Consider the following 27,997-nt stretch of genomic DNA (forward strand, 5'->3'; position numbering starts at 1 on the left):
CCAGAAGATGGAAGGGGGAGGGGGGGAAGGAAATCACTTAAAAATGAAAGCAAGTTTGCTAATTATGGAGAAAGCAATTCAGAGAACATAGTAAAACCTTGGTGGAGTCGGCAGGGTTGAGGGGGATGGATATAAGGGAGCTGGCAGTTGGAGATTCGGAACAACGTTGGTACATTGACAGCTAGCATTCAGAATCACTGGGCCGGGGAGAATATGAAGGAGTAGGGATATGATAACCATCGAGAGACAAATCCAGGCACAGTATCAGTGGCTAGAGAAGCCCATTAAGTGGAGCAGATGATTAGGCTGCTCAAAGCTATCCCTTGAAGTCCAGCTTGGTGGAAGGTGTCCTATGAAGCCTTAAGAAGTAGGAGGTGATAAAACAGGGCTGAAGAAGTAAGGGCATGGGGGAGGGTCTAGCCCTAGGGATGAACTCTAGAGTATTATAGAAGGTCCTGAATAGAGGAAGGCTGGGGCTGATGCAGGATGCTATGAAAGGCCCTGGGGCAAAGACTGAGGCCTCGCTGGTACAAAATTCCTGGAAGGTCTTTCTATACATGTTCCCTATGTACCCATCCATTCTAAAGATGGTATAAATATTTGTGGGAGAGTATATCCTGAGTTTATGGGGCAAATACTTTGTTATTTTTCTTACTATTCTGTTAAATGCCTTCACTTTGAACTAAGTGTGTCCTCTGGCTAACTGATAAAGGTAAACATGAACTGTTTTTGTTATGTGGAACCAGTCTTATCTAGGGAGGGTAGTTAGGTCTAGGAGAACCATCTGCAAGACGCAGGGGATAGTACCCATAGGTGCTACATGTATGTTATTTTTATATTTACTTATCTATGATAAGTTATTTCCTTCTAGCAAAATATAATCTTCTTGGGGGCAGGAACAATTTCAGTTTTTATCATCAATAGAGAAATTGGGAGGGGGGACAGGTTTGGGTCAGGGAGAGACGATGAATTCTGTCCACATATTAGACTCCCAACAGAGATCTGTTGAATTAACAAATTAATCAGATAGATGGGTCAGTTCCAATCCAGACCAGGTCTGAATCAACGGACCTCCAGGGGAAACCCTAGAAGTGTCTGCAAAAAGCCCCTCCCCCAGGAGAAATTATTTGACCCGATATGCCAGATTTTCAGTGACTGCTCAGAAAACTATATTCCTATCCTTTGCTTCCATTCCCTTACCTCACCCCTCTCCAACATATAGAGTCACAGTTTCTTGAAATTAGGAACCTCAGGATTTTATTGAGGGAGATAAAGGATAATGGACGGACGGACACACACACACACACACACACACACACACACACACACACCCTGAACATCAGACCTTAGTCACTCCAGATAGAGAGATTAAGCATCAAAAGAATGCTAAATTGGGGTTGTGTCTCTATGACCTAAAGAGGGAGACAAAAATGGGAGGTTGGTGCTCAGTGGGTCCCCTTCCCTCTCCCTCCAGCCCTCTGTAAATCCTTCCTCCCAAAACACCAGGCATCACAAATGCTCTAACAATTCTTTCTTCATCTTACCCTGCTCTACCTCCCTCCATCCCTCCCCCTCACTACCAGAATCCAGTTTGCCAGCATAACTCCCAAATCTTCCCTCCTCAACCTCTGGACGGGGCCCATTTCCTACTCACTTAATGGGGTGGCACTGCAGTTGAGGGGTTCACCTGTTGTTCCAGGATGGGTCCCAACCCCCTGCCTCCCAATCTGGACCAGCCTCTTCTGGATTTTCCATATTCTCGTAGGAGTCACCATCTTCACAGTAGGAGGGATTGAGTTAAAGGAGGAAAGAGAGATGTACAAGAGAGAGAGACAGAGAGACCACTTGGATCCCTGAAAGCTTAGGCAGTGCTGAGGACTGAAGGATACTCACCTTCCTCCTGGCTTGGACCAGGCTGGGGATGAAGGTTCCGGATTTGAGGGGCAGCATATAGGACTCCTCTCATGTCCTCATAAGACTGAGAACCTGATGGCAGGTGAAGAATGAAGAGATGCATGTGGGAAAGAAAAAGGTTAGATAGGACAAGATGAAACCAAGGAGTTGCAGCCTGGGTTAAGGGGATTAGCCCATATCTCAGTATAGAATGGTTAGATTCAGACTTAGTAAGCTCCACAAAGGCAGGAACCAGTGTCTTGTCTAAACTTCATATCTTCTCCAATGCCCAACCTTATGCTCCACACATAGTAGGTACTCCATACATGTTTACTGGAGTACTGAATGAATGGTTGGATTGAGTGTCAGGACCGCTGAGGATCAGAGTCTTAATTAAGGTCAGAACTAGGTTTGAGATAATAATGAAATAACATTTGTAAAAAACACATAGTAAGTGCTATATAAATGTTTGCTCCCTCCCCTTTCCTTGAGATCAGGGTCAGAGCAGATTGTCCCTACATCTCACCAAGTGAAGAAACCTCCCGGCAGGTGTCCCAAACAGGCCCTTTGGGGAGCAGGAAGCCTACAGAGGAAAGAAAAAGGGATTCTTTCAGTCCTTGAGCCCGCTACCCTACGCTTCTACTCCTCTTTTATTCTCCCAGCCCCTAAATTAGGAATGTTATTGCCCCCACCTGTTGTTGTGTAGACAGGTGGGACCATTTCCGTGTTCTCATTCTCATAAGAATCAGCTGTTGGGGAGAGGAGGGTGAAGGTGAGAAACTTGTCTCCATAAGTCTCTTGGGACTGCACTATGCATCCCTTTCCCCAGCTCCCCTCAGGCTCCTTGGTCCTTTAGGGTCCCCTCTCTCCAGCCACCTAAGGTGTCCTCCCCCAATTCCTCATTACCAGTGGAGAAAGAATCATCCTCTATTTCTTCAGCGGCCATTTTCTCTTCATTCTCATAGCCCCAACCATCTGGGGAGGGAAGGGAATCAGAAAGAGAGCTAGACACTCCTGCCCACTGTCCCTCACTGACTTACCTGTACATCCAATGCCTTGGAGAAAAGGAAAAGGAGCTAGTGGGGCGGGGAGGAGTGTTGCTGAGTGGGGGAAGATTGGGCTCTGTAACATGGAGGAGATTGGGCTCTGAATGAGGGGAGCCACCCGTTATTACCTTGGGAGTTCTGGTCCTGGCTATTTTCATAGGCCACAGAGGCTTCTTCACCATCTGGTTCCTCATAACCTTCTCCTTCCTCCTCTTCTGGATCTATGGAATAAACCAGATCACTGCCCCCAATTCCCCCAGCTTATCCTGCTCCCAGCAGCCTTGATCCCCTCTTCCCTCCCACATAGACTCCCACTTCTACTAACCAGATGCCCATGATCTGAGATCCCTCAGATCAGGGCCTGGGAAGTAGACAATCCTCTTGCAAATGCCTCCCCTATCCCCTGTGCCAAAGAGGATGATAGGATAATGGATTTAGATCTGACATGGAAAATTAAATATCATTGTGTTGAGTCCCATTTTACAGATGAAGCAACTGAGGCCCACAGAGTAGAAATGACTTTCCCAAGGTCACATGGCTAGTAAACATCAGAGGCAGGATTCCCATGATGATCACGACTCCTAATTCAATGTCCTTTCTTCTATGCCCTGCTTGTTTCTCCTCTGGCTTTGGCTCTGGCCCTAGCCCAAGTCTGGGAAGAATAGATACACCTCTTAAGAGTCACTCACCTTCCTGTCCTGGACTCCTGAGCCCAGGGATTCCTGTTCCCTGGTTCCCTTGGTATGGGTTCCCAAAGGATGGAGTAGCTTCTCCAAAGCCAGGGGTCCATTTCATGGTCCGAACTAGAGAACAGAAATGGAGTGATGTCAACTGGACCACCATCACATTTGTCCCTAATTGACTCCTTATCTCCCCTCTCTTCATCTCAAAACCCCTTGACATCATCTCCCATTGTCTTCCCCAAGTCACTGATAAAGAGGTGGTTTTTCTCCTAGCCAGCCACTCTATTTGTGCACTTGATTCCATCCCCTCCCATCTTTCCCAGTAGATGGAAACATTGATTCTCCTCTCTCTCTCTCTCTCTCTCTCTCTCTCTCTCTCTCTCTCTCTCTCTCTCTCTCTCTCTCTCTCTCACACACACACACACACACACACACACACACACACCCCTTCAACAACTCCTTAAAAAATCTTCACTAAACTCTGCCATCCCCAGGAGATTTTTTTTTGATCTTATATATCTTTTTTTCTCACCCAAACACCTTAAAAAGCTGTCTATACTCATGGCTTTCACTTCCTCTCCTCTGTCTCACTTCTCAACCTTTGAAGCAATCTGGCTTCTGAACTCACTATTCAAATCAAACTGCTCTCTCTAAAGTTACCAATGATCTCATAATAGTCAAATCTGACAATAACCTAGCCATGGACCACCCCCACCCCCATCCCCACCACAAAGAGATTACAGAGAGTCTGTGAATTTAGATGGGAAAAAATACATCTTTATTTCAATATAATTGTGTTCCTTTGTAATCCTAATGTATTTTATTTTCTACATTTAAGAACGTTATTCTAAGAAGAGATCTATAGATTTCACAATATTGCCAAATGAGTCTAGACCCCCAAAGGGCTGGGCATCTCCGATCTTGTTCTAGAAATACCCGCTGCACATGACACTGTGGACCACTTTCTCCTTCTGGGCAGTCTCTCTTCTGTGGGTTTTCATGACACTGCTGTCTCCTGGTTCTCTCCTGTCTAACTTTTCAACCTCCTGTACTGGCTCATGATCCATATTACATCCCCTAATTGTGGGTATTCCCTACAGTTCTTTTCTCTCCACACACACATACTCTATCTTAGTAACTTCATCAGCTCCCATGGGTTTAACTATCATCTCTAAGAGAATGACTCCCAAATCTATATTTCCAGCCCCAGGCTCTCCCCTGAGCTTTGGTCTCAAATCACCAGTTGCCTATCGGATGTATCAAAATGGATGTCCCAGAAACATCTCCAACTCAACATAGCTAAAGCCAAACTCATTAGCTTTATACCCCTCTTCCAAACTTCACTATTTCTGTCAAAGGCATCACCATTCTTCCAGTCACCCACTTTGTAACCTCGGCTTTATCCTGGATTCCTCACTTGCCCACATCTCACATGTCTAACCAGTTTCCAAATCTTGCAGTTTTTATCTCTATATCATTTCTCACTCATAAGCCCTTCCTTCCACTCGTACAGTTAGCCCAGATCCATATCGCCTCTCATCTAGATTATTGCAACAGCCTCCTAAATTAGCCTCCATTTTCTCACCAATTCACTTCATCTTCCCCACTGCTACCAGAGTGATTTTCCTTAAGCATGAATTTGGCCATGTCACTTTCTGACTCAATCAATTCTAATAGTTTCCTTTTGCTTTTAGGATAAAATCTAAACTCTTCTATTTAGCTTTTTAAGCTCTTCACAAGTGGCCCCCAACTGTCTTTCCAGCCTTTTAAGGCATCACTATCCTTCCTACATTCTGTGATTCAGCCATATTGGCCTTTCTCTCTGTTCTACATATATTCCATCTCCTGACTTCATGCCTTAGACCAGGGGTAGGGAACCTGCAGCCTCAAGGCCACATGTGGCCTGCTAGGTCCTTGGGGGTAGCCTTTTGACTGGGTCCAAGTTTTATAGAACGAATCTTTTTATTAAGGGGATTTGTTCTGTGAGGTTTGGATCTAGTCAAAGGGCCGCACTTGAGAACCTAGAGGGCCATATGTGGCCACATGTGGGGAACCGCAGGTTCCCCACCCCTGCTTCAGAATGCCTCTCTCTTCTTTTAATATTCAGCTCAAGCATCATCTTCTACATGAAGTCTTTCCTGATCCCCTCCCTCCCAAACTACCCTGTATTTAACTGCTTTGCATGTACTTACATTTATTCACTTTCTATTCACCCTGTATATATTTACAGACATAGTTGTCTTCTCCATTAGAACATAAGCTGGTTGCTAGTAGAGATTATTCTCAGCACCTTGCTCCTCTCAGCTTCTTCTTCCTCTCCTTTATCCTCCCAACTTTTCTCTTCTCTCCTTTTTCAACTTCTCCCTTTATCCTCTACTCATTCCTCCCTCTGAGCTCTCCTCTCCACAAAAAGGCTCGTCCATAGGCCTCAGGCTGGGATATGTCCTAAAAAGGACTGACTTGGGGGAGTTTCATGGTTGGGACAGGAAGGGGCCTAACTATATTCTCTGGGTATATCTCAGTGAGGAATTCAGAGACCTTACCATTTCCAGAGTTTGGTACCCCAGACATGGGTAACACATTCCCATACTGACTCTGGGCCTCATTCCCTGGAGACATCACTTTGAAGAACCTGATCCCAGAAAAAGAGGTGATGGATAAACTGGAACACAAACCTAAGGGGCTATGGGACAACTGAGGGGTAGGGGAAACAGAAAGGGGCCTGAGGACTGGGCAGTATAAAAAGAGCTTGGAGTAAAAACCCTTGAGTTCAAATCCTGGTTCCCACATTTACTAACTGTGTGGCCTTGGGGAAATCTCTTAACTTCTTTGAGCCTCAGTTTCCTTATCTGTAAAATAAGGAAAATGATATCTACACTACCATCTCATAGGTTTATTGTGAGGAAAACTCACAAAAAGACTTTTAGAAATGTGAATTACTGCTATTGGCTGATATGGAAGAAACGAGGGGATAGGAGAGAAAAAACAGTCCCTGGATAGGGGTAGGGGTGCTGGTTTGGGATGAGGTTCAAAGGGGCTGAGATTTCTCCACATTGAGTTTTCTTACCTCCTGGTGCGATCGGTCATCCGCTTCTTTTTTCTCCGTAAGAGCAGGGCTAGCCAGGAGTCAGAGGAGGATTTGGGTTGGGATCAGTCAGAAATGCTGGAATTGGGGAGGGAGGCTAGACACAGACAAGACACAGGTATGGGGCAGGAGGCTGCCGGCATAGAGGCCATTCCTTCAGGAAGTCCAAACTGAAACTAGGATGGAGTGGGGGCCAAGACCAGAAACAGGGTCAAGGGAGAAAGAGGTGTCCCTCACCTTTCTTAACTTGGAGGAACCCAACCAGGGTACCCAGACAGAAGGACACATAGGTCAGAGTAACAACTGGAACCTTCCAGACTCCAGTCCCCAAAAGCCAACGCCATACTGCAGAGGGATGAGAAGAACTATGAGATGGGGGAATCTTCCTGTTCCCTCTCTCAACCTTCAGAGACAAGTACTAGACTGTGAGCTAGGGGACCCCCATACACTCTCACATTCATACCCCACAAAGTATTCCAAGAAGAAAGAAGAGTAGATCTTTCAGCTTTGACCCCCAAGAGAAAGCTGCAGAGGACATGATTCTTCCTACCTGACTGTGAGATGACTTTCAGCTCGATGCTGATGGTGAGGTTGCCACTTTTACAGAGGTAGGTACCAGCATCCTGGGGAACAACCTGGGGCAGAATTAGCAGGGCACCTTCTCCTTGAGTGCCCATAACCCAGAACTCGCGGGCTGGGAGACCCTCTCCCAGTTTGAGGCTCAGGAGTGAAGTATTTTTCCCAGGGCGCCAGTGAACCCATGATGTAGAGCCCCAGGTCAGGGAAGATGGTGGCTGTTCACAAGACAGCCAGAGGGGAGATCCTGGGGCCAGAGTCAGCTCCTTATAATCTGGGGGAGAAAGACCACAGTTCAACTTATTAATTTATTCATTCACAGAATCTCAGAGTTGGAAAGGACCTCCACTTTCATCCAGTCCAACTCATGCCTGACTAAGAATCTTCTCGACATGGCCATCCAGCCTTCAATCAAGGATCTCAGGGGACTGGAGAAGTGTGGAAGAGTACAGACTAAGCAGTCATGACTAAGTCCAGCTTTCTTTCATCACCTTCAAATGGCAACAAGTATGCCAAATAAAGTAAAAGAATAACAGAGAAGGGGGAGGAGGGAAAAAAGAAAGAAATTCAGACAAGAAGACTAGGATAGGATCACAGACTGAAAGCTGGAAGGTCATTTTTTCAACCCCCTCAAATTAAAGATGTAGAAACTGAGGGCCACAGAGGTTCAGTGATTTAGCCAGGCTCACAGAGTTAGTGAGTGTCAGAGGTAAGATTTGAACCCAGGTTTTCCTAGTTCCAATTTCAGCACTCTATCCGCTATACCACACTGCTTACCTTCAATCAATCAATAAACATTTATTAAGTGCCTAAAGAAAGATTCAAAGAGTGACTTAAAACGAGCCCAAGAAAGCTCCTCAAATAATGAGTACATGAATATATATTATTTACTGAATAAATAAAAGTAAGGAGAAATCTCCAGAAAAAAACACATTTGGAAGTAAAAAATTATGTAAAATTATGTTAATAAGAGAAATGAAGAAAGACCTGGTGTGTATAAAAATGAACATCAAATAAACAAAAACATAAAAAGTTAAACAAGAAACTCAAATGTTTAGAAAAAAACAGTGGAAAATGTTAATAAATTGATAGCTAGGTGGCACAGTACATTCAGTGCTTCACCTGGAATCAGGAAGACAAGAGTTCAAATCCAGCCTCAGATCCTTACTAGCTGTGTGACTCTGGACAAGTCACTTAACCTGTTTGCCTTGGTTTCTTCAATTGTTAAAAGGGAGTAATGACAACACCTATCTAAAAGGATTGTTGTGAAGATCAAATGAAATAGAGCAAAACAAAAATAATAATTCAAGGGACTAGAATAGGGTACATTATGCTTTGCCAAATAAAAAAAAAGCAAGAGTTACAAACATGATCTTAGATAAGGCAGAGTGAAAATAGGTTCTAAAAAGAGGGATAAACAGACAAACTACCTTGTGCTTAAAGGCACCATACATATTCTATACTCATGGACTAAAAGATCTACTGAGAACATGAAGGAAAAGTTACCCGAAACATAAAAAATAACTAAACAATAATGTACTGATAGGAAATTTTGATGTTTCTCCTTCAAAATTTGATAACTCTAACAAAAATAAAAAAGAAGAAAATTACAAAATCAATATAAATTTGATAGACTTAAGAGTGTCACATAAGAATCTGAAAAAGCATGATAATTTTTTGCTGACACATGGAACCTTCATAAAAAAAAAAGAACATAGTCTAAGACACAAAGAACTCATAAATAAATGCAAAAAGGGGAAATTTTATTAAACCATATTATTTATAAATCATAATGCCATAAAAATAGTAATCAAGGAGGAAAATATGAACAAAAAAGGCAGAACTAAATGGAAACTAAAAATTATATCCTAAGTAATAAGTGGGTCAAAGATTGAATAATAGGAAAAAAGTGTGTGTATACATATATATACACATATATACATATCTATATATGTATATGTTTAAGAGAATAATATTAGTGACACAATATAGAAAAATTTATATGATGCAGCTAAAGCAGTCAGTGGCAGATTTAAATCTCTGAACACTTTTATTTATAAAAGAGAAAAATAGAGGACTGATGAATTGGTCACACAAATTAGAAAACTAAAAAACTAATGATCCCAATACAAGCACAAAGAAGAAATTTTGAGAGTTTCTAAATACATATTTTTAATTGAACTAATACACAAAACAAAGAGCTGGCTTTTTTAAAAAAAAATACCAATAAAATTGATCAACAATCAACTAATTTAATTTTTTTAAGAAAAAAGGAAAGGAAAACAAAATTACCAAAATCTAAAATGAGAAGGGAAGATAACAATTAACAGAGTGAAAACAAAGAAAATTAGCAGAGACTCGAACATCTAGTTGTTTTTGTTTGTTGATACCTGTAATTTCATTTTCGTAGGGAACTCCCCAGTATGGGAAACTCCCTCTACCAATGTATATCATCAATTCCTGTAATATAGTCTTATAGATTTGCTTAGAGACATTAAGAAGTTTCTTGCCCATGACCACATAGTATATGCCAAAGGCAGGCCTTAAACCCAGGTATTCTTGACTCCATGGCCAATTCCCTTAAGTACTCAACACTTTCTCTTGTATTCAATTATATGCCAATAAAATTGAAAGTCTAAATAAAATGGATTGATATCTACAAAAATATAAAATTCTGAGACAAGGCAAACAGGAAATAGATAACACAATCTCAAAATTAGAAATTAAGCAAGTCATAAATGAACTGCCACAGAAAAAAAAATTTCCAGAACCAGATTGATTTACGTGTACATTCTAGCAAATATTTAAAGACCAAATAATCCCCATGCTATGTAAACTATTTTCAAAAATAGTGAAAGAAGGCACCCTACCAAATTAGTTCTATGACAGAAACATGGTCCTGATACCCAAACCAGGGAAGGAAAAAGCAGAAAAAGAGAATAATAGATCATTATTACTAATTAATATTGATACAAAAATGTTAAACAAAATACTATCAAAGGTAATATAGCAAGATATACAAAGAAAGATTAATCATGACCAAGTTGAATTTATACTAGTATAACAGGAACTGCACATGCTCAGAGTATTTCTGACAGTATTCCCAAGTGGAAAAGCCTAGGGAGCCTACTTCCAGGAGATTCTGCAATAATATAATTATTATATTATTAATGTAATTCTGTAATTAATGTCATAGAAGAGCCTTGGAGCAAGAGGCTTGAGCTCTTGTAGACATTCTGCAACTGGTTCTGACCTGCTAACTACATGGTTAGGAGAAGCCCTTTTGATTGGTGAGGTACCTGGAACTAGGAGTGCCTTCAAAACCAAAGCTCCCTGGCTCTTCTCTTAGGCTGTTCCTTCTTGGTTTGAATTCTTTGGGGATGGTGTCCAGGGAGAGACAATACTACAAAGGGAGAAGCCTTGGGCTTTCTCCCCAATGAGGCCAACACTGACCCAGTGAAACAGGCCTTGGTTCCTTTGCTTCTGAAATTTTCCCTTTCCATTTTAGGTGAAGGGATTAGAGACTCTGACCTTCTTAATTTTAAAAAGTCGAGAGGGCAACATTCTCAGCATCCTGGCATCTCTGCATCTAAGTTGTGCAGTCAACCCAGCATCGATGCCCTGAGGAGTATGGCATGACCTATGGGACACAGCTCAGCAGGAAGTGAGACAAAGATTCATCTGGCAGCCAAGCCACATTTGGATGTGAAGTTGGTAAAGCCAATGCTATGTAGGAACTTAGCTAAGTTTGAGCCTATTCTCCTCAGACACCAAGCTGGGATAGAGAAGAGTGTTTGCCCCAAAGGTGTTGAGGGGAAATATTCATATTTTTGTTCTTGCTTAGAAAGAAATATCCCTTGTAAAAGCTAATTGATGTTAAATGGTTAAAAGGAAAAGGGGCTCTAGTCACTAGCCTCTAGCGGGGGGTGGAAACACAACCTATGAGGCTTGACATGATAGCTGCAGAGAAAAGACACTACCTAACCCTTCAGGGTACTTTTAGATACCTGGGGGGATATGTAGCATCCTGGCTCCAGGATAGGGGGTCCAAGAGTACTCACTACATTAGGAATACACAGATGGTTCAATATGAGGAAAATAATTAGCATAATAAATCACAGCAATAATGTGCTGGGGGTTGATTGGGGGAGTCTGTGCTTAGTGTGATAATCCCTGCCCCTAATCAACTTGCTGAAATTAGTTTGGACCTTTGTTGGAAGGGGGTCTCCTTTTCATGGAGTTAAATCTGTGCCCTAGGCCATTGCAGAGAGGACACTGGGGACTCCTCTGGTGATTCCAAGGACTGGGATGACTGGTTGACGGAAGCTTGAGAAAACAGACTTTTGTCAGAGGAGACATTCCCTTTGTGGTCCATAGGAATGCGCTATGAAACAACCCATCTCTTTCTACTCTTTTTTGTTTTACATGGTGTTGTTTTTCTCTCTTTCTTTTCGATTTCCCTTTCCCCTCACCCCCAGGAGCAGAAAATGGCAGGTTTCAATAGAAGCACATGACAAGCATCTTATGTTTCCCCAGGTCAGCCTAAGAGGGGAATTTTTTAACTTCTAGTTCCATACCACCTTCAGCTTTTCTGTTTCACTTTCTGAGCACAAGTCAGAGATTAACAATCCCGACAATAGATATTTCCAGACCTCGAGATTACCTTATGGCTAATTCTGAATTCCAAAGTTCATGAATTTGAGAGTCAGGCAATGGCCTCTCATAGGGAGATCTCCTGAACTGCCCACTTCTCAGAAAATAGAGAATCCAGCAGTTAAAGGAGTAAAACCAGATCAGATCTGGGCCATGCCAACCTTCTATAATATTTTTGGGAGTTTCTCAGAGCAAATCTGAAGTAAATGGACAGTATTTGTTCCCCAGTCCCCTAAAGTGTCTTTACTTTCTGAGAGGAGTCTAATTAGCTATATGATTGTTTTATGTTTCCTGTATTTTCTCCCAGATGTGAGTCCTTTGTTATGGTGGGGGACATGAAGGGTGTTCTATTCTTGATAGCTATAATGTCTACTGATGAAAGTATAGGAGTTGGGAAGCCTATTACCCACTTTAGGGGAAACAAGACATATCTAAACTTTGTTCTGGAGATTTCCCTGAGTTTTACACTTTGGTTGGGGTATAACAAGTCAAAAAGAGAAACTTATCTCTTCGGGGTCAGGTCCCCAGGATTAAGGCCAGTGTGTGTAAGCCCAGTCTTTAGAGGAACCCTGAGCCATGAGTGATAAAAACAAACATAAAGAAGAAAATCACATAATTGTATCACTAGATGCAGTACTCATTTATACTAAAACACTTTAAAAAATAGTAACGGAAGAATCTTTCCTCAATATGATTTTTTTAATTCGCTAAAACTAATGGAGAAACACTAAAAGTTTTCCCCAAAAGATCAGGGGTAAAGCAAAGATGTCTGCCATTACCAATATTATTGGATACAATACTATAAAATGTTGGCTATAGCAATAAGATAACAAAAAGAAATTAGTGAAATAAGCATTGACAAAGCAGAGGCAAAAATAAGCCTATCTGAGAATAAGATAATGGTTTATTTAGGAAAACCCTTGAAAATGATCAAAAATTTAATTGAGATAATAGTTTCAGCAAAGAAACACAACACAAAATAAATCTACAAAAATAATTGGTATTTCTACATATCACTAAAAATCAACATGGGAAATGGATAGAAAACCACACACCTTAAAATAATAACAACTACATTCAATACCTGGGAGCTAACCAACTAGGATACAACAAGCACTTGTATAAATACAACCATAAAATAATTTGTATAAATGCAGCCCCTGCTATGACAGTAGACCTTTCCTCCATGTTATCTCTCATCTCTACACTGAATGAGGAATGAAAGGAAATATATGAACGTGAAAACAAAGGAAATAATGTGAATTTTAATGTTGAGTGGGGTTCTTAAAAAAAAAACAACACAAGGTCTTTAGCGGTCTGACAGGGCCAGACCACCAACTAAGAGAGAGAAACCTCAGGGCAAATGTCACCCTTACCCACACGGAGAGAGGTATCTCTCTCTCTCTGTCTCTCTCTCTCTCGTGCATCTGAGAGTTTGAAACCTTGTCCAAGGGACACATGAGATGCCAGGGAGAGTTGTCAGATCCAAGTAAGAGGACTAAGCAGAGATTCCAGGGGAAAGATTGAGATGGCTCCTGACCTTGACTAGTCTGAGGAACTGAGTTTAAATGAGCAAAGCAGGATTTAGGGAGATAGCATATTCCACCACTCTGTAACTGGGATATAATAGCCCTCTTCTATACCAACAGCTTTAGGTTAAATTCTTTCCTCTAATAAGAGTAAATGTGTAAACGCAACCCATTAATGGAGCGGCTGCTGCTGTCAGGCATGAAGATGGCTTACTCCTTTCCTGAGCAGTGGAACACTGAAGTTTATTACTGGGTAAGATATCAATAAATAGCCCTGAATGCAGCATGGATTGATATGATCTAAGATCTCCTTCTATCTGCCTCAGCAGTCTTGGATCCCTCCAGCCCCTTCCTGGATTGGCTGCTATCTATGCTGACCATTTCTCAACCTCTCCCCAAACTTGGCATTTGCCATCTCCTTTAGAGAGGGGTAGGCCAGACCTCAGATCAAGGGCCCAAGGAGAAGCATTTGTATTTGCAAGGGAAAGGGCCACCTTTTCCCTAAAAACTGGAGCCAAGGAGTAGACATCAAGGGAAGATGTTGGCATGATTTAAGCTGTCGAATTGGGAAGAAGGGGGAGTTTGCTTCTCAATGAGGGTGGGTGGGGAGGGAGGAAAGGAAAAAATTTGGGACCCAAAGTTTTAAAAACAAATGTTAAAAAATTGTTTTCACATGCAACTGGGAAATAAGATATAAAGGCAATGGGGTATAGCAATCTATCCTGCCCTACAGGAAAATTGAAGGGGAAGCAGATAAGAGAAGGGTAGGGGGAGACAGAAGGGAGGGCAGATTAGGGGAAGGCGTATTCAGAATACACGCCATCTGGGGGTGGGGGGGAGGGACAAGATGGAGAGAAAATTTGGAACTCAAAATCTTGTGGAAGTGAATGGGCACACTCATTTTACAGGCAGGGATGTGTTGGAGCCAGCTCATACAGGCTTGCTTGAACAAATTATTAATTTTTCATTGTTAAATTTGAGTAAATTTTCAGTTAAAAATTTTATCTCAGAAATTGGCAAATGCTACAAATCAGGGCTTGAGCTATTTTGTTTATTTGACCCTATATGGGGTCCTGAACCACAGTTTAAGAAGCACTGAAGGGGCTGCAAGTGGAAAAAGTTTAAGAAGCCCTGGTCTAGAATTAAGAAAGTGATTGAGTAAACTTAACCCTTCTCAGCAATACAAGGATCTAAGACATCTCCAGAGGCCTCATAATGGAAAATGCTATCCACATCCAAAGAAAGAACTATGGAAGTTGAATTGCTATCTTTTTTTTTCTCTTCTGTTGAGTTTTGTTTCCTCTTTCTGATGGTTCCTCCTATTGGTTTTAATTTTTACTTACAACTTCACTAATGTGAAAATATGTTTAATAGGAATGTAAATGTATAGCCTATATCAGATTGTGCACCATCTTGGGGAGGTTGGTGGGGAGGAAGGGGAAGAAAAATTTTAAACTCAAAAGCATATGGAAGTGATTGTTGATAACTCAAAATAAATTAATAAAATAAATTTTTAAAAGAGAAAGTGATTAAAAAACTGTTAATTCAGATTAAACTTAAAAATATGTCATATGTGACACTTACTAGCTATGTGACTCTGGGCAAGTCACTTAGATCCAACTGCCTAAAAATCAAAACAAAAACAAAAACATAAAAATGTCCTATATGTGTATGTGTCATTGTTGTTTTCCAGAGAGCCAGTTGTTAAACATTTACCAACACACCCATGTTTCCATATGCAATATTTCCCTCAGACTCACCAACCCAACTCATACCATCATTGGAAGATTGGGTCCCCAGAAAGATGACTGTTCCTACTCCTAGGGTTTAAGAGATAATCTGTAGGTAGCTGGCCTCCTGAAGACTAGCTCACAAGCCCCTACCAATGCATTTCCCTTTAGTCAGTTAGTAGACTGAATCCTTTAGCAAATGTGTTTACTCAAATATACTTACTCAAAGTAAGAATAGTCGTTACAAAGCATTTCCCTTACATATTAGAGGTACACTTTCCCACAAACATACCTAGAGTCCAGGAGAGAGAGGAGAATGGGCATCAAGTAAAAAATGCAAAAGCAGCGCTACATCAAGGTAGAGAAAACACCCAGCCAAGACAAATCTCAAACATCAGGGCATCAACGCCCTTTCTCTCTGCAGGGGATGCTCAGAATATTTACAGGATAACTAGGGGGATCAAGAAAGTCTTCATAGCACGTATGGTACTTGAAATGCAAGTTACATGAAAAGAGAGACTATGAGGTGAAGGAAAGAAGGAGTGCATTTTAGGCATGGAACATAGCTGATGCAGAGAGACAGAGATAAGAAATAGGAGTGTCATGTGTGATGTTGGTTGGAACTCTGAGTGGGTAGAGAAGTAATGTCCAGTGAGGCCAGAGAGACAGATGAGGGCCAAGCTATAAAGGGATTTAAAATCTAAATAGATGAGCTTATATTTTATCCTAAAAATTAATAGGAAGCCGCTGTTGCTGGTTGAGTAAGGGAGTCACATGGTCAGATATGGACTTACAGAAAATCACTCTGAGGGGTAGTTAAGTGGCTCAGTGGATAGAACACTGGCCCTGAAGTCAGGAGGACCTGAGTTCAAATCTGACCTCAGACACCTATCACTCTGGGCAACTGCCCTCACCAAAAAAAAAAAATAGTCTAGGGGCAAGTAGGTGGTGCAGTGGATAGAGCACTCGCCCTGAAGTCAGGAGGACCTGAGTTCAAATCTAGTCTCAGACTGAACACTTGACACTTACTAGCTATGTGACCCTGGGCAAGTCACTTATCCCCAACTGCCTAAAAAAGAAAAAAAAAAAAGAAAATCACTCTGGCATTGATGTGTAGGATGGAGTGTAGTGGGGAGACAATAGAGGCAGGAAGACCAACTGTTAGCCTTTTGCAAAAATCCAGCGGAGAAGTGCGGCAGCAACATGGCACAGTGGATAGAACACCCTACCTAGAGTCAGGAAGATCTGAGTTCAAATCCAGCCTCAGACACTTACTAGCTGTGTGACCCTAGGCAAGTCTGTTTGCCTCAGTGTCCTCATCTGTCAAATGAGCTGGAGAAGGAAACAGCAAAGCACTCCACTACCTCTGCCAAGAAAACCCCAAATGGGGTCATGAAGAGTCAGACAGGACTGAAACTACTCAACAACTACAACATGGGGGAAGGTAATGAAGGCCTGAACTAAGGTGGTAGCTCTGTGAATGGAGAGGAGTAGGATGTAAGAAATGTTCTGAAGGTAGAAATGGAAAGATTTGGTAATTGATTGGATCTAGGGGAGGGGGGAGGATGAGGAAGTGAGGAGTACAGGGTAATGCCAAGATGATGAACCTGGATGGCTCTTCAACAAAAAAAGGTGAGTTTGGAAGAGGAGAGGGTTTAAGGACAACGAGCTCAGTTTTAGACATGTTGAATCTAAGATGTCTCTATACAATACAATTGCGTGTACAATTGAAATACAATTTGAAATGTTCAACAGGCAATTGGTGCCATAGGATTGATGATCAAGGGAGATAATGAAACTGGGTATAGAGATCTAAGAGTCATCTGCATGCAGATAGCAGCTAAACCCATGGGATCTGGTGAAGTTATGAAGAGAGAACACAGAGGGAGAAGACAGCCTTAGAGAGTTACCTAAGACACAACAGTTCAATAACTTGTTTAGTATACCATGACTAGTGTATGTGCCAGAGACCGGACTTAAACAGAGGTCTTCCTGATGCCAAGGCCAGCCCTCTATTGACTACAACATGCTGCTTCTCCCATCATTTTACTTATGGGACAATTGCAAGTCTACATACCACAATCTCTTCAGTCATTCCCAAGTCAGTGGGTAGCAATCAGGTTTCTAATTTGTTGGGGTTTTTTTTTCTTATTTTGTTGCATGTGGAATCTTTCTGTCCATCTTTGATCTCCTTGGGGTGGAGTATATGTATAAAAACCCCCAACCCCCCCCAATACCTGTAAAAATGGCTCTAAACAAATTCTAAAGCAGCAGAACACACAAAAAGACAGAATGAAACAAATTTCCAGCCCAAGACAACCTAGATGGTTAATTGGAAAAGTATATCATGCCAGGCGGGGAGAGGAATGCAGTTTGGCATGGGCATGCAGGCAAAACAGGCCTCAGCAAACCTGAGCAGGCCTCAGAGGACTGAATCACGGGCAGCTGTGGCAGTTTCCAGACTTCTCAACCCACAAATACCAAAGACAACTTAGGTCAGCAGGAAAAGTCTGTGACTACGGTGAAAGAGAAGCTTGGTCCCAGCCCAGTCCCCATGCATGGCCTTGGGGCAGTAGCTGCTTCTGGAGCTTCCAGTCCACAGACTGAGGGAGAATGGAGTGGCTGATCAGAAGGGGATTGCAGGGATCTCTTTGCTGGTGCAGGATTCTCCTGCTTTGCCTGTGCTTGGATCTGGGTCACAGTTCTGGGTGCTGGTCCTGGGGCAAGGAGAAGTGCTGGCGTGGTAGAGCTTATTGTGGTGTTGAAAGGAAATCCTCCTCACAGTTCCAAGGCAGAAAAGAGTGCTTGTGGTCATCATAGATAAGAGCATAGGCCAGGAAAGGAGTAAACACCTTGCCCCTTATCATACCACCTTGGAAGAACTGATGGGGCAGCTAAGTGGCACAGTGGATAGAATGCTGGCCCTGAAGTCAGGAGGACCTGAGTTCAAATCTGGCCTCAGACCAAACACTTGACACTTACTAGTTGTGTGACCCTGGGCAAGTCACTTAACCCCAATTGCCTAAAACCAAAAAGAACCGAACATTTACAGGTTCCTAGAAGTATCTCTGAAAACAGCTGCACAAAACCCCCAAGCGTGGGATAGTACATTCTCCACACTGGAAGCAGACCCCTACCTTAACAAAGAGTCTATAACTCAAGTAATTGGCTGGGATCATAAGCAAACTATGCAAAAAAAGTCAGGAATCTTTTTTTGGTGACAAAGAAGATCAAAACATACAACCAGATGAAGACAACAAAGTCAAAGCTCCTATATCCACGGCTCCAAGAAAAATATGAATCAGTCCCAGGCCATGGAAGAGCTCAAAAAAGATTTTGAGAAGCAAGTAAGGGGGCAGCTAGGTGGTGCAGTGGATAGAGCACCGGCCCTGGATTCAGGAGGACCTGAGTTCAAATCCGACCTCAGGCATATAACATTTACTAGCTGTGTGACCCTGGGCAAGTCACTTAACCCTATTGCCTAGTTAAAAAAAAGAGACAGAGAAGCAAGTAAGAGAAGAAGAGGAAAAACTGGGAAGAAAAATAATAGTGATGCAAGAAAATCATGAAAAACAAGTCAACAGCTTGCTAAAGGAGACCCAAAAAAAAGTACTGAAGAAAATAATACCTTAAAAAATAGCCTAAGGGCAGCTAGGTGGCACAGTAGATAAAGCTCCAGCCTTGAAGTCAGGAGGACCTGAGTTCAAATCCAGCCTCAGACACATGACACTTACTAGCTGTGTGACCCTGAGTAAGTCATTTAACCCCGATTCCCTCACAAAAAAAAAAATTGCCTAACCCAAATGGCAAAAGAGGTCCAAAAAGCCAACGAGGAGAAGAATGCCTTAAAAAGCAAAATTGGCCAAATAGAAAAGGAAGTCCAAAAGATTACTGAAGAAAATACTTCCTTAAAAATTAGAAGGAAGTAATTGGAAGCTAGTGACTTTATGAGAAATCAAGACACTGTAAAACAAAACCAAAAGAATGAAAAAATAGAAAACAATGTGAAATATCATTAGAAAAACAACTGAACTGGAAAATAGATCCAGGAGAGAAAATTTTAAAATTATTGGACTATCTGAAAGCCATGATCAAAAAAAGAGCCTAGACATCATCTTTCAAGAAATTATCAAAGAAAACTGCCCTGATATTTTAGAACCAGAGAGCAAAATAGAGATTGAAAGAATCCACTGATCACCTCCTGAAAGAGATCCCCAAAGGAAAACTCCTGGGAATATTGTAGCCAAATTCCAGAGTTCCCAGGTCAATGAGAAAATATTACAAGCAGCCAGAAAGAAACAATTCAAGTATTGTGGAAACACAATCAGGATAACACAAGATTTAGCAGCTTCCACATTAAAGGACCAGAGGCCTTAGAATATAATATTTCAGAGGTCAAAGGAGATAGGATTACAACCAAGAATCAGCTACCCAGAAAAACCGAGTATAATCCTTCAGGGGTAAAAAATAGTCATTCAATGAAATAGAGGACTTTCAAGCATTCTTGATGAAAAGACCAGAGCTGAATAGACAATTTGACTTTCAAATATGAGACTCAAGAGAAATATGAAGAGGAAAACAGGAAAGAGAAATCATAAGGGACTCATTAAGGTTGAACTGTTTACATTCCTACATGAAAAGATATTTGTAACTCATGAGACCTTTGTCAGTATTAGGGTAGTCGGAGGGAAAAAATTATATGTATGTGTATATATATATATATATATATACAGAGAGAGAGACAGAGAGACAGAGAGAGAGAGAGAGGGCACAGGGTGAGTTGAAGATGAAGGGGTGATATCTGGAGAATAAAATTAAGGGGTGAGAGAGGATTATACTGGGAGAAGGAGAAAGGGAGAGGTAGAATGGGGTAAATTATCTCACATAAAACAGACAAGAAAAGGCTTTTACAGTGGAGGAGAAACAGGGGAAGGTGAGAGGGAATGAGTGAATCTTATTCTCATCAGATTTGGCTTAAGTAGGGAATAACATACACACTCAGTTGGGTATGGAAATCTATCTTATCCTACAGGAAAATAGGGGGGAAGGGGATAAGAGAGCAGGGGGATGATAGAGGGGAGGGGGTAATCAGGAGCAAACAGTTCTAAGGAGGGACAGGGTCAAAAGAGAGAATAGAATAAATGGGGGACAGGATAAGATGAAGGGAAATAGAGTTAGTTTTTCACAACATGACTGCTATGGAAGTGTTTTGCATGACTACACATGTATAACCTGTGTCGAGTTGCTTGCCTTCTCAATGAGGGTGGGTGGGGAGGGAGGAAGGGAGAAAATTTGGAACCCAAAGTTTTAAAAACTAATGTTAAAAAATTTGTTTTCACATGCAACTGGGAAATAAGATATACAGGCAAAGGGTATACAGCAAAATTGAAGGGGAAGGGGATAAGAGAATGTGGGAGAGATAGAGAGGGCAGATTGGGGGAAAGGATCAGAATGCATGCCATTTTGGGGTTGGGGGAGGGACAAGATGGGGAGAAAATGTGGAACTCAAAATCTTGTGGAAGTGAATGTTAAAAACTAAAAATAAAGAAAGAAAAAAAGAAAAAAAATGAAATCTCTTTGTCAAAAGTTATGAACAACTTAGTGACTTTTCTCACAGAGCAGTCCCATTGGTAATATCAAAAAGCTGGAGGCAAACTGTACTTGGTGATTGGGGAATAGCCAGATAAAGTGTGGTATAGGAATGTAGGGATGGGGACAGGGCTTTCATTGATATAGGTCAGTACCTTTCTGTAATGTATATTCTTAGACAGCTGCCTAGTGCACTGAGAGGTTAAGTGATTTGCCAAGGGTTATACAGATAGGAATGTAATAAAATATTATTGTACCATCAGGGAAAACATGGTAAGGCTTAGATGAAGTGCTGCAGGGTAAAGAAAACAGTGTAAATCATTATAGTGCAGTGAAAAGAGGCCTTGCTTTGGGTTAGAGGCCCTGAAGTTGATTCTACTACAAATTAGAATCCTGACTCTGCCTTGTCACAAAAATATCAATGTTAGCTAGCATTTCTACAGCACCTACTATGTGCCAGGCATTGTGCTAAGCACTTTACAAATATTATCCATAAGAGTAGGTGCTATTATGATCTCCATTTTACAGTTGGGGAAACTGAGGCAGAGGTTTCTAAGTGACTAGCTCAAGGCCACCCATCTAGAGAGTATCTGAGACTGGATTTGAACTCATGTTTTCCTTACTCGAGTAAGTCCCTTAACCTATCTGGCCTCAGGTTCCTTATCTATAGAATGAAGGCACCCCACTTTCTTTTTTTCTAATCTTTGTTACAAGGTGGAAAGGTATTCAGAAATGAGAGTTTTGTAAAAATAAAATATAGCAACAAAAATGAGATAAACTTAAAAAACAAACCAAATTGATCAATAAAACAAGTAAGCAATAACATTCCCAAACCAGATTAAATTATTTGTAGATGATCAATGTCAACAGACAAAAGCTCAAGTAAGGAGGAGCCCGACACCCACCTCCCAAAGCAGCCTGTCCCGCTCTTGCACAGCACATTCATTGTCAGAAGGCTTTTCTACTCTCACCCATTCCCTTCTAGTTCACACCCACTGCTCCTAGTTCATGAACTGGAGAAGGAAATGGCAAACCTCTCCACTATCTTTTGGGGCAGGTAGGCCATACAATGGATAGAGCGCTAGTCCTGTAACCAAAACGACTTGAGTTCAAAACCAGCCTCAGACGCTAGCTGTGTGACCCTGGGCAAGTCACTTAACCCTACTTGCCTCGGTCCGTCATCTGTAAAATGAGCTGGAGAAGGAAATGATAAACCACTCCAGTATCTTTGCCAGAAAAACCCCAAATGAGACATGACTAAAGAACACTCCTAATTCTCCCCTCAGTGGATGAGAAGAACAAGGTTTAATCATTCTTTTATAGGACAGACCTTCAGATACTTGAAGACGGCCATCATGTCTTCCCCTAAGTCTTCTCTTCTCCAGGCTAAGTATCTCTAGTTCCTTCACATTACATTCTTATAGCATGATGTCCACATTCTTCACCAATTCGGTGACCTTCCTCTGGACACTCTTCAGCTTATCAATGTCCTCCCTAAAGCATGGCACCTGAATATACCAGATAGGGTCTGACCAGGACAGAGGACAGTGAGGCTCTCAACTCCCTAACTCCAAACATTCTCATTCCATAAACATTTACTAATTCCACAACAATCCAGTCAAGTACCATACATATATACATACACACACACACACACACACACACACACACACACACACACACATACACACACCATTGTGCCTGGCACTGGGGGAGACATAAAAATAAATAAGACAAAGGCCTTGCCCTCATGGTGCTTATAGTGGAGGGACAGAAATAAAAGGAATTTTTGTGAATTTAGGGTGCTGGATTTTATTCTTTTTCTGAGTAATGAAGCATAACTATAATAATAATATATTTTGTAATGTCTTTTTTCTACACTCTCTGGACCAAGGCAGGGGAGATATGAAGAAAGTTTTTATAAACTGGTAAAAATGAAGGGGTTTAGGCTAGACCAGTGGTTCTTAAAGTGTAGTCCAGGAGCCCTTGGGGGTCCTCAATACTCTTTCAGGGGGTCTGCAAGGTCAAAACTATTTTCATAATTATGCTAAGATGTTTTACTTTCTAAACATGGTAAATAACAACAGCTATAACCCAAGTAAACAAAACCTCTTTTGGGGGGGGGTCCTCAATAATTTTTAAGACTGTACAATGGTCCTGAGACCAAAGTGTCCTGAGAACTGCTGGACTAGATGATCCCTAAGATTCTTTCCAAGCAGCGCGCTGAAATGGAAAGAGCATTGATTTGGAGTCAGAACTGCACTGAAATGCTCACTGAATTACCTTCTACTATAGCTGTGTAAGACGTTGGGCAAGTCACCCAACCACTCCAGGCCTCAGTTTCCACAACTGTAAAAATGAAAAGGTTGTTCAAGATGGCCTTTAAGGTCCCTTCCAGACCTAAATCTATGACTCCATGAATGTGAAAAGAGCACAAAACCTCCATCCCCAAGCCAATGGAAAGGTTTCCTGATGCGCTGAGCAAACTTTCTTACTGTAGAATCAGGGAACTTACTTATTCTCATGCAGTGAATAGCCTATCAAAAAATTTTGAGCATGCACCCTCAATAGAGCTGTATTTACTTATTTAATTTAATACTTATACATCATAAAACTTGACACAAAAATAGATATTGAAAAAAGATGAGGTAAAAGTGAAATAATGTTTGATCCTAGAGTCAATAGAAAGCCATTGGAATTTACTGAGTAGGAAAACTGACATGGTAAGATCTGTCACTCATCTTCAACAGCTTGGATCCCTTAAGATCATGCCATGGGCCCCCAGGCATGTACCCCCCAGGGGTACAAGGCCCTATCTCTGGAGACCATTGGTCTATAGGACTCAGATTGGCCATTCACAATGGAGATGGGACAGGTTGTAGGAAGAGGTCATGAAAGAGTGTTATGGGACCAAAAGGTACCATTCTCATAAGAGGTCAAGATGGGAGTAACCCTAGGAATGACCTCCAAGCCTAGAGAATCATAGAACCTAGGAAGGCCCTGGGGAATTTTCCCTAGATTTGGTATCCTCCAATCTCCATTAGGCTGCTTTATTTTATCTGTGCTTCCAATTGCCTTCACCTTCCTTTTTCATTTAATAAAAGCTCATATATCTATGGCACTTAAAAGTTTTACAAAGCATTTTCCCCATAACAAACCTACAAGGTAGGAAGTCTAAGAATTACGATCCCCATTTGACAGATGAAGAAACTAAGGTTCAGAGGGGGTTAGTGACTCACTTATGCTCATATAGCTAATAAATGTCAAGCCAGGATTCACACCCCACGCTCCTCAATCCCAAATTCAATGCTTTTTCCATAGCAGCATTGTAAATTCATATTTTTTTCTTTTGCAACCTCCACTAAAGCCTGGTGTAGAGATGGCCCTGGTTTCTTGGAAGCCACGCTAATAATGGAGTGCCAACCCTGTCAGGTCCTGCCAAGCTGGAAAGGCTTGGAGAACAGGCCCAGCCACAGACTTTGTGTTTGCCATCCCAGGACCCAGCCTAGCTCCCTGCAAACTGGCTCCTCACGGCAACATCAGGGAACAGGTGATGAGTTGTTTTGGTCACACCCACTCATAAAATCATAAAATGCTAGAGCTGGAAGAAACTTTAGAGATCGTCTAATCCAGGGGCTCTTCACTGGTTGTTTTGGTGCCTGGGACTGCTTTGACAGTTAAGTAACACCTCTGGACCCTTTCTCAGAATCATGGTTTTAATTGCATACAATCAAATACAGAGGATTATATAGGAAAACAATTAAGCTGGATTATAGCGATCCAAATATTTAAAAAACAAGCTCGCAGACCTCCTAGTTAACAACACATAGTTGATTCCAACCCTTTCATTTTCCAGAAGAGAAAACAACCCTAATAGGCACAGAGGGGATTGAAGAGATTTATCCAAGCTGGAATTCGAACCCATGTCCTTTTGATGTAAATTCCATGCTCTTTGCACTATCACCTTTCCTTCTGCCACAGCTTGGGTGGAGAAAGTGCCTCCCATCCATCGATGAAATAGTAGGTCTTTTGAAATATGGAACTATTCCATATTTGTAAATAAAAATTCTTACTAAAACCCAAAATAGTTCAGATGTGATAAGGCAAAGAGGTAAGAAGTCGGGGAGCAGCCTGGACAATACATTGGACTTGGAGTCTGGAGACCTAGGTTTGAATTCTGGCTCTGATTCTATTACTAGCTCTGTGACCATGGCAAGTCACATCAATTCTCTGAGCCTCAGTTTCCAAGTCTATAAAATGGGAATACAAACCCCTGCACTTCCGACCTTACAGGATTACTGTGAAGCAAGTGCTTCCTGAAAGCCTGGGGACAAATTAGAACATAGGAAACTTCATACAAAGTGCTACGAGATTGCAGGAGCACAGGAAAGTTAGCTGGCTGTTGGGTTCAACTCATCCTCAGAAAAAGAAAACACCACTAAAACATACCCAAAAGTGGTGATTCAGCAACTACTTGAAGACTTCCAGTGAGGAAGACCCTCCTCCTTCCTCTGGTAACCCCTTCCATCCTTGGAGTGGCTCTAATTGTTAAGGAAATTTTTCATGACATCAAAGCTAAATTTGCCTCCCTGAAGCTTCCACTCTTCTCCGAGGTCTGCCCTCTCTCCAGGGAACAGGACAAGCCTCTCTTCCCTCAGACAGCCCTTCAAAGCTTGAACACAGATCAGATGAGTGAGAGACAGGAAGCAAGGAAGGCTTGGAAAGGTTTGGAAGGATCCGTGTGATGTCAACACATGTAGACAGGAAGGAAACAAGCATTTATTAAGTGCTTACTGTGTGCCAGGCACAATGCTAAGTGCTTTACAAATATTATGTTGTTTAATCCTTGCAGTAACCCTGGGAGGTGGATGCTATTATTATCCCCATTTTACAGATGAGGGAACCACGCAAGATGGAGGTTAAATTACTTGCCCAGCCTCACACAGCATCATACCAATAAGTGCCTGAGGCTAGAATCCAACTCTTGTCTTCCTGAGTCTCTACCGCCTCTGTATGGAGGAGTATTCTAAGTGTAGGAGACAGTCTGGGCTGAACTCTAGGAGGAAGAACGCAGCTCCTGCTGTTTAATAATTAATCATAATAAGTAGCATTTATAGAGCATCTATGTGCCAGACACTCACTGTACTAAGCACTTTACAAATAGTATCTCATTCGATCCTCACAACAACCTTCAAGATAGGTGCTATTATTATCTCCATTTTACAGTTAAGGAAACTGAGGCAAACAGAGATGAAGTGACTTATCCAACATCACACAGCTAATAAAGTGTCTGTGACTGGATTTGAATTCAGGTCTTCCTGAATCCAGGCCCTGAGTTCTATCCACTCTGCCACCTAGCTTCGCTCCACCCAATGTCCTTGACCTAGACCACAGCTGCTTAAACTTCATTTTGCCTCCCCCTCCCACAACCCCCTACTTACCCTCTGTTTGGTTCTGGTCAACACATGGAACAAAGGGATTCCACAGCTTAGGTTTGTCCTCAGCCCATACGTATAGTTGAGTGACAGGATTAGTTCCGAACCTGGATCTTGGAAGGTTGGAAGTCCTGGTCGCAGACGAGGATACTTTCCTAGGACTACAGCCCTCTGGGCCTGTAGCATTCCACTGGAACAGTTCACCTGCCAACCAAGGGACAGAGAGAGATGGAGACAGAGGAAGGTCAAGGAGGACCAGGAGCTGGGCCCAAGGACATCCACTCCCCCTCTGCAGATAGCTCTCAGTCTTTTCTCCCTCAGACCCAGTTTTAATACCTCTATTAGCCTCCTTGCTCTGAATCCTCCAGTTTTCAACCTACCATCATCCTGCCCACCAACACCCTCCAGATACTTAACAGTCTCTCTTCCCTCAAGCCCCCTAACAACAGCCCATTCTGTGGATCATAAGATTCAGAGCTCACAGAGACCTAATCAATCATCCAGTCTGAACCCCTCATTTCATAGATGAAGGAACTGAGATCCAAAAAGGGAAAATATGACTTCCTCACGATCACACAAGGAGGAAGTGGCTGAATCCGGACTCAAACTCTTGCCTTTTTACCCCAATTCTAATGTTCCTTCAATGATATCATAATGTTGTTTCTCAGCAGAATGGGAAACTGAGGCCCAGAGCCATTCCCTTCCCCAATGCCCTCCCCTCTCTACTGAGCCCAGAGCTTCAGGTTCCCCTCACCCCCACCCCCACTTTGACCCCCAGTCTGGCCCCTCACCACTGCCATTGATACTGATAGCAGCCCCTCGCTTTGACTCTTGCTTTGTGAGTGCTCCCCATTCACAGAGGTAGAAGCCCCCAGACTTGGCTGAGACATTATAGATGAAGAGGGAGATGTTCGAGGCTTCCACTTGGGCCCCCAACCCTGGGCCTTTCAGGGTTAGTTGCTGCAAAGGGGACAGCTGCCCTCCTCCAGACCAGGTGATGGGCTCAAAGGGTCCATCCCTGGGGCCAATCAGGCATGGCAGCACTGCATTCTTCCCCTCTGTGGAGAGAAGAGAGTTGGGGAGAAAGGGTGAGGAAGAAGTGACATGAATCCAGGACCTAAGAACAAGCACTAACTCTCACTAGCTACAGGACCATTGGCCCTGTTCCATCATTTTTCTGAGCCTCAGTTTCCTCATCTGTCTAAGAGGAATAAAAATACTTGCACTATGCTACTTCCCAGGGCTGTCATGAAGAAATGGCTCGAAAACATAAAAATTAAAATGTGAATTATTTTTCTTTATCATCTCTACTTCCTCTTCTCCCCATCATTAACCCAACCCCTACCTACCCTAAGCCCAGAAGACACTTTGGTTCCTCCCCAATAAGACGCTGAATCTAGAGTTGGAAAGGACTTCTTCGGGTCATCTCGTCTGATCTCTGATCTCATTTTAGAGGAAGAAAATGAAGGCCAGAGAGAGGTAAACCATCCAAGGTCACCCAACAGGCTAGTGGCTAAGCTGGGACAAGAGCCCCACATCTCTGCTTGTTCCTACCTTCAGCTTCCACACTCAGTGGGTCTTCGGGGCTCAGCACCCTGTGAGGTAAGACAGAGAAAGATGAGGAGGAAGAGAAGGAGGAAGAAAGGGGACTGCTGCATGGCGAGTTGGGTTATAACTCCGCTGGGCGTCCAGACCAGCAAGGTGGATGCTGGGGCAAGCAGGGGCTGGTGGGAGTTGCTGAACCAAAAGCATGGTTGCATTGTCACAGGCAGCCTACC

The 27,997-nt window shown here is 42.3% G+C and overlaps 1 protein-coding gene across 1 annotated transcript; it reads right to left on the reverse strand.

Moving 5' to 3' along the window:
* Positions 1–1,230: 1,230 nt before the first annotated feature.
* On the reverse strand, positions 1,231–27,994 carry CD19 (CD19 molecule). The gene is given in 16 exon segments (XM_021006522.2): positions 1,231–1,412; positions 1,655–1,775; positions 1,894–1,986; positions 2,420–2,476; positions 2,586–2,642; positions 2,800–2,868; positions 3,068–3,160; positions 3,629–3,742; positions 6,166–6,254; positions 6,690–6,738; positions 6,945–7,052; positions 7,258–7,557; positions 26,226–26,423; positions 27,011–27,277; positions 27,774–27,804; positions 27,806–27,994. Coding segments are annotated over 15 exon segments (1,791 nt in total). The 5' UTR covers positions 27,980–27,994; the 3' UTR covers positions 1,231–1,412; positions 1,655–1,683.
* Between the last annotated feature and the right edge of the window lie 3 nt (positions 27,995–27,997).

This window comes from Phascolarctos cinereus, unplaced genomic scaffold, assembly GCF_003287225.1.
Source record: "Phascolarctos cinereus isolate Bilbo 61053 unplaced genomic scaffold, phaCin_HiC Scaffold_4;HRSCAF=312, whole genome shotgun sequence".
NCBI lineage: Eukaryota > Metazoa > Chordata > Mammalia > Diprotodontia > Phascolarctidae > Phascolarctos > Phascolarctos cinereus.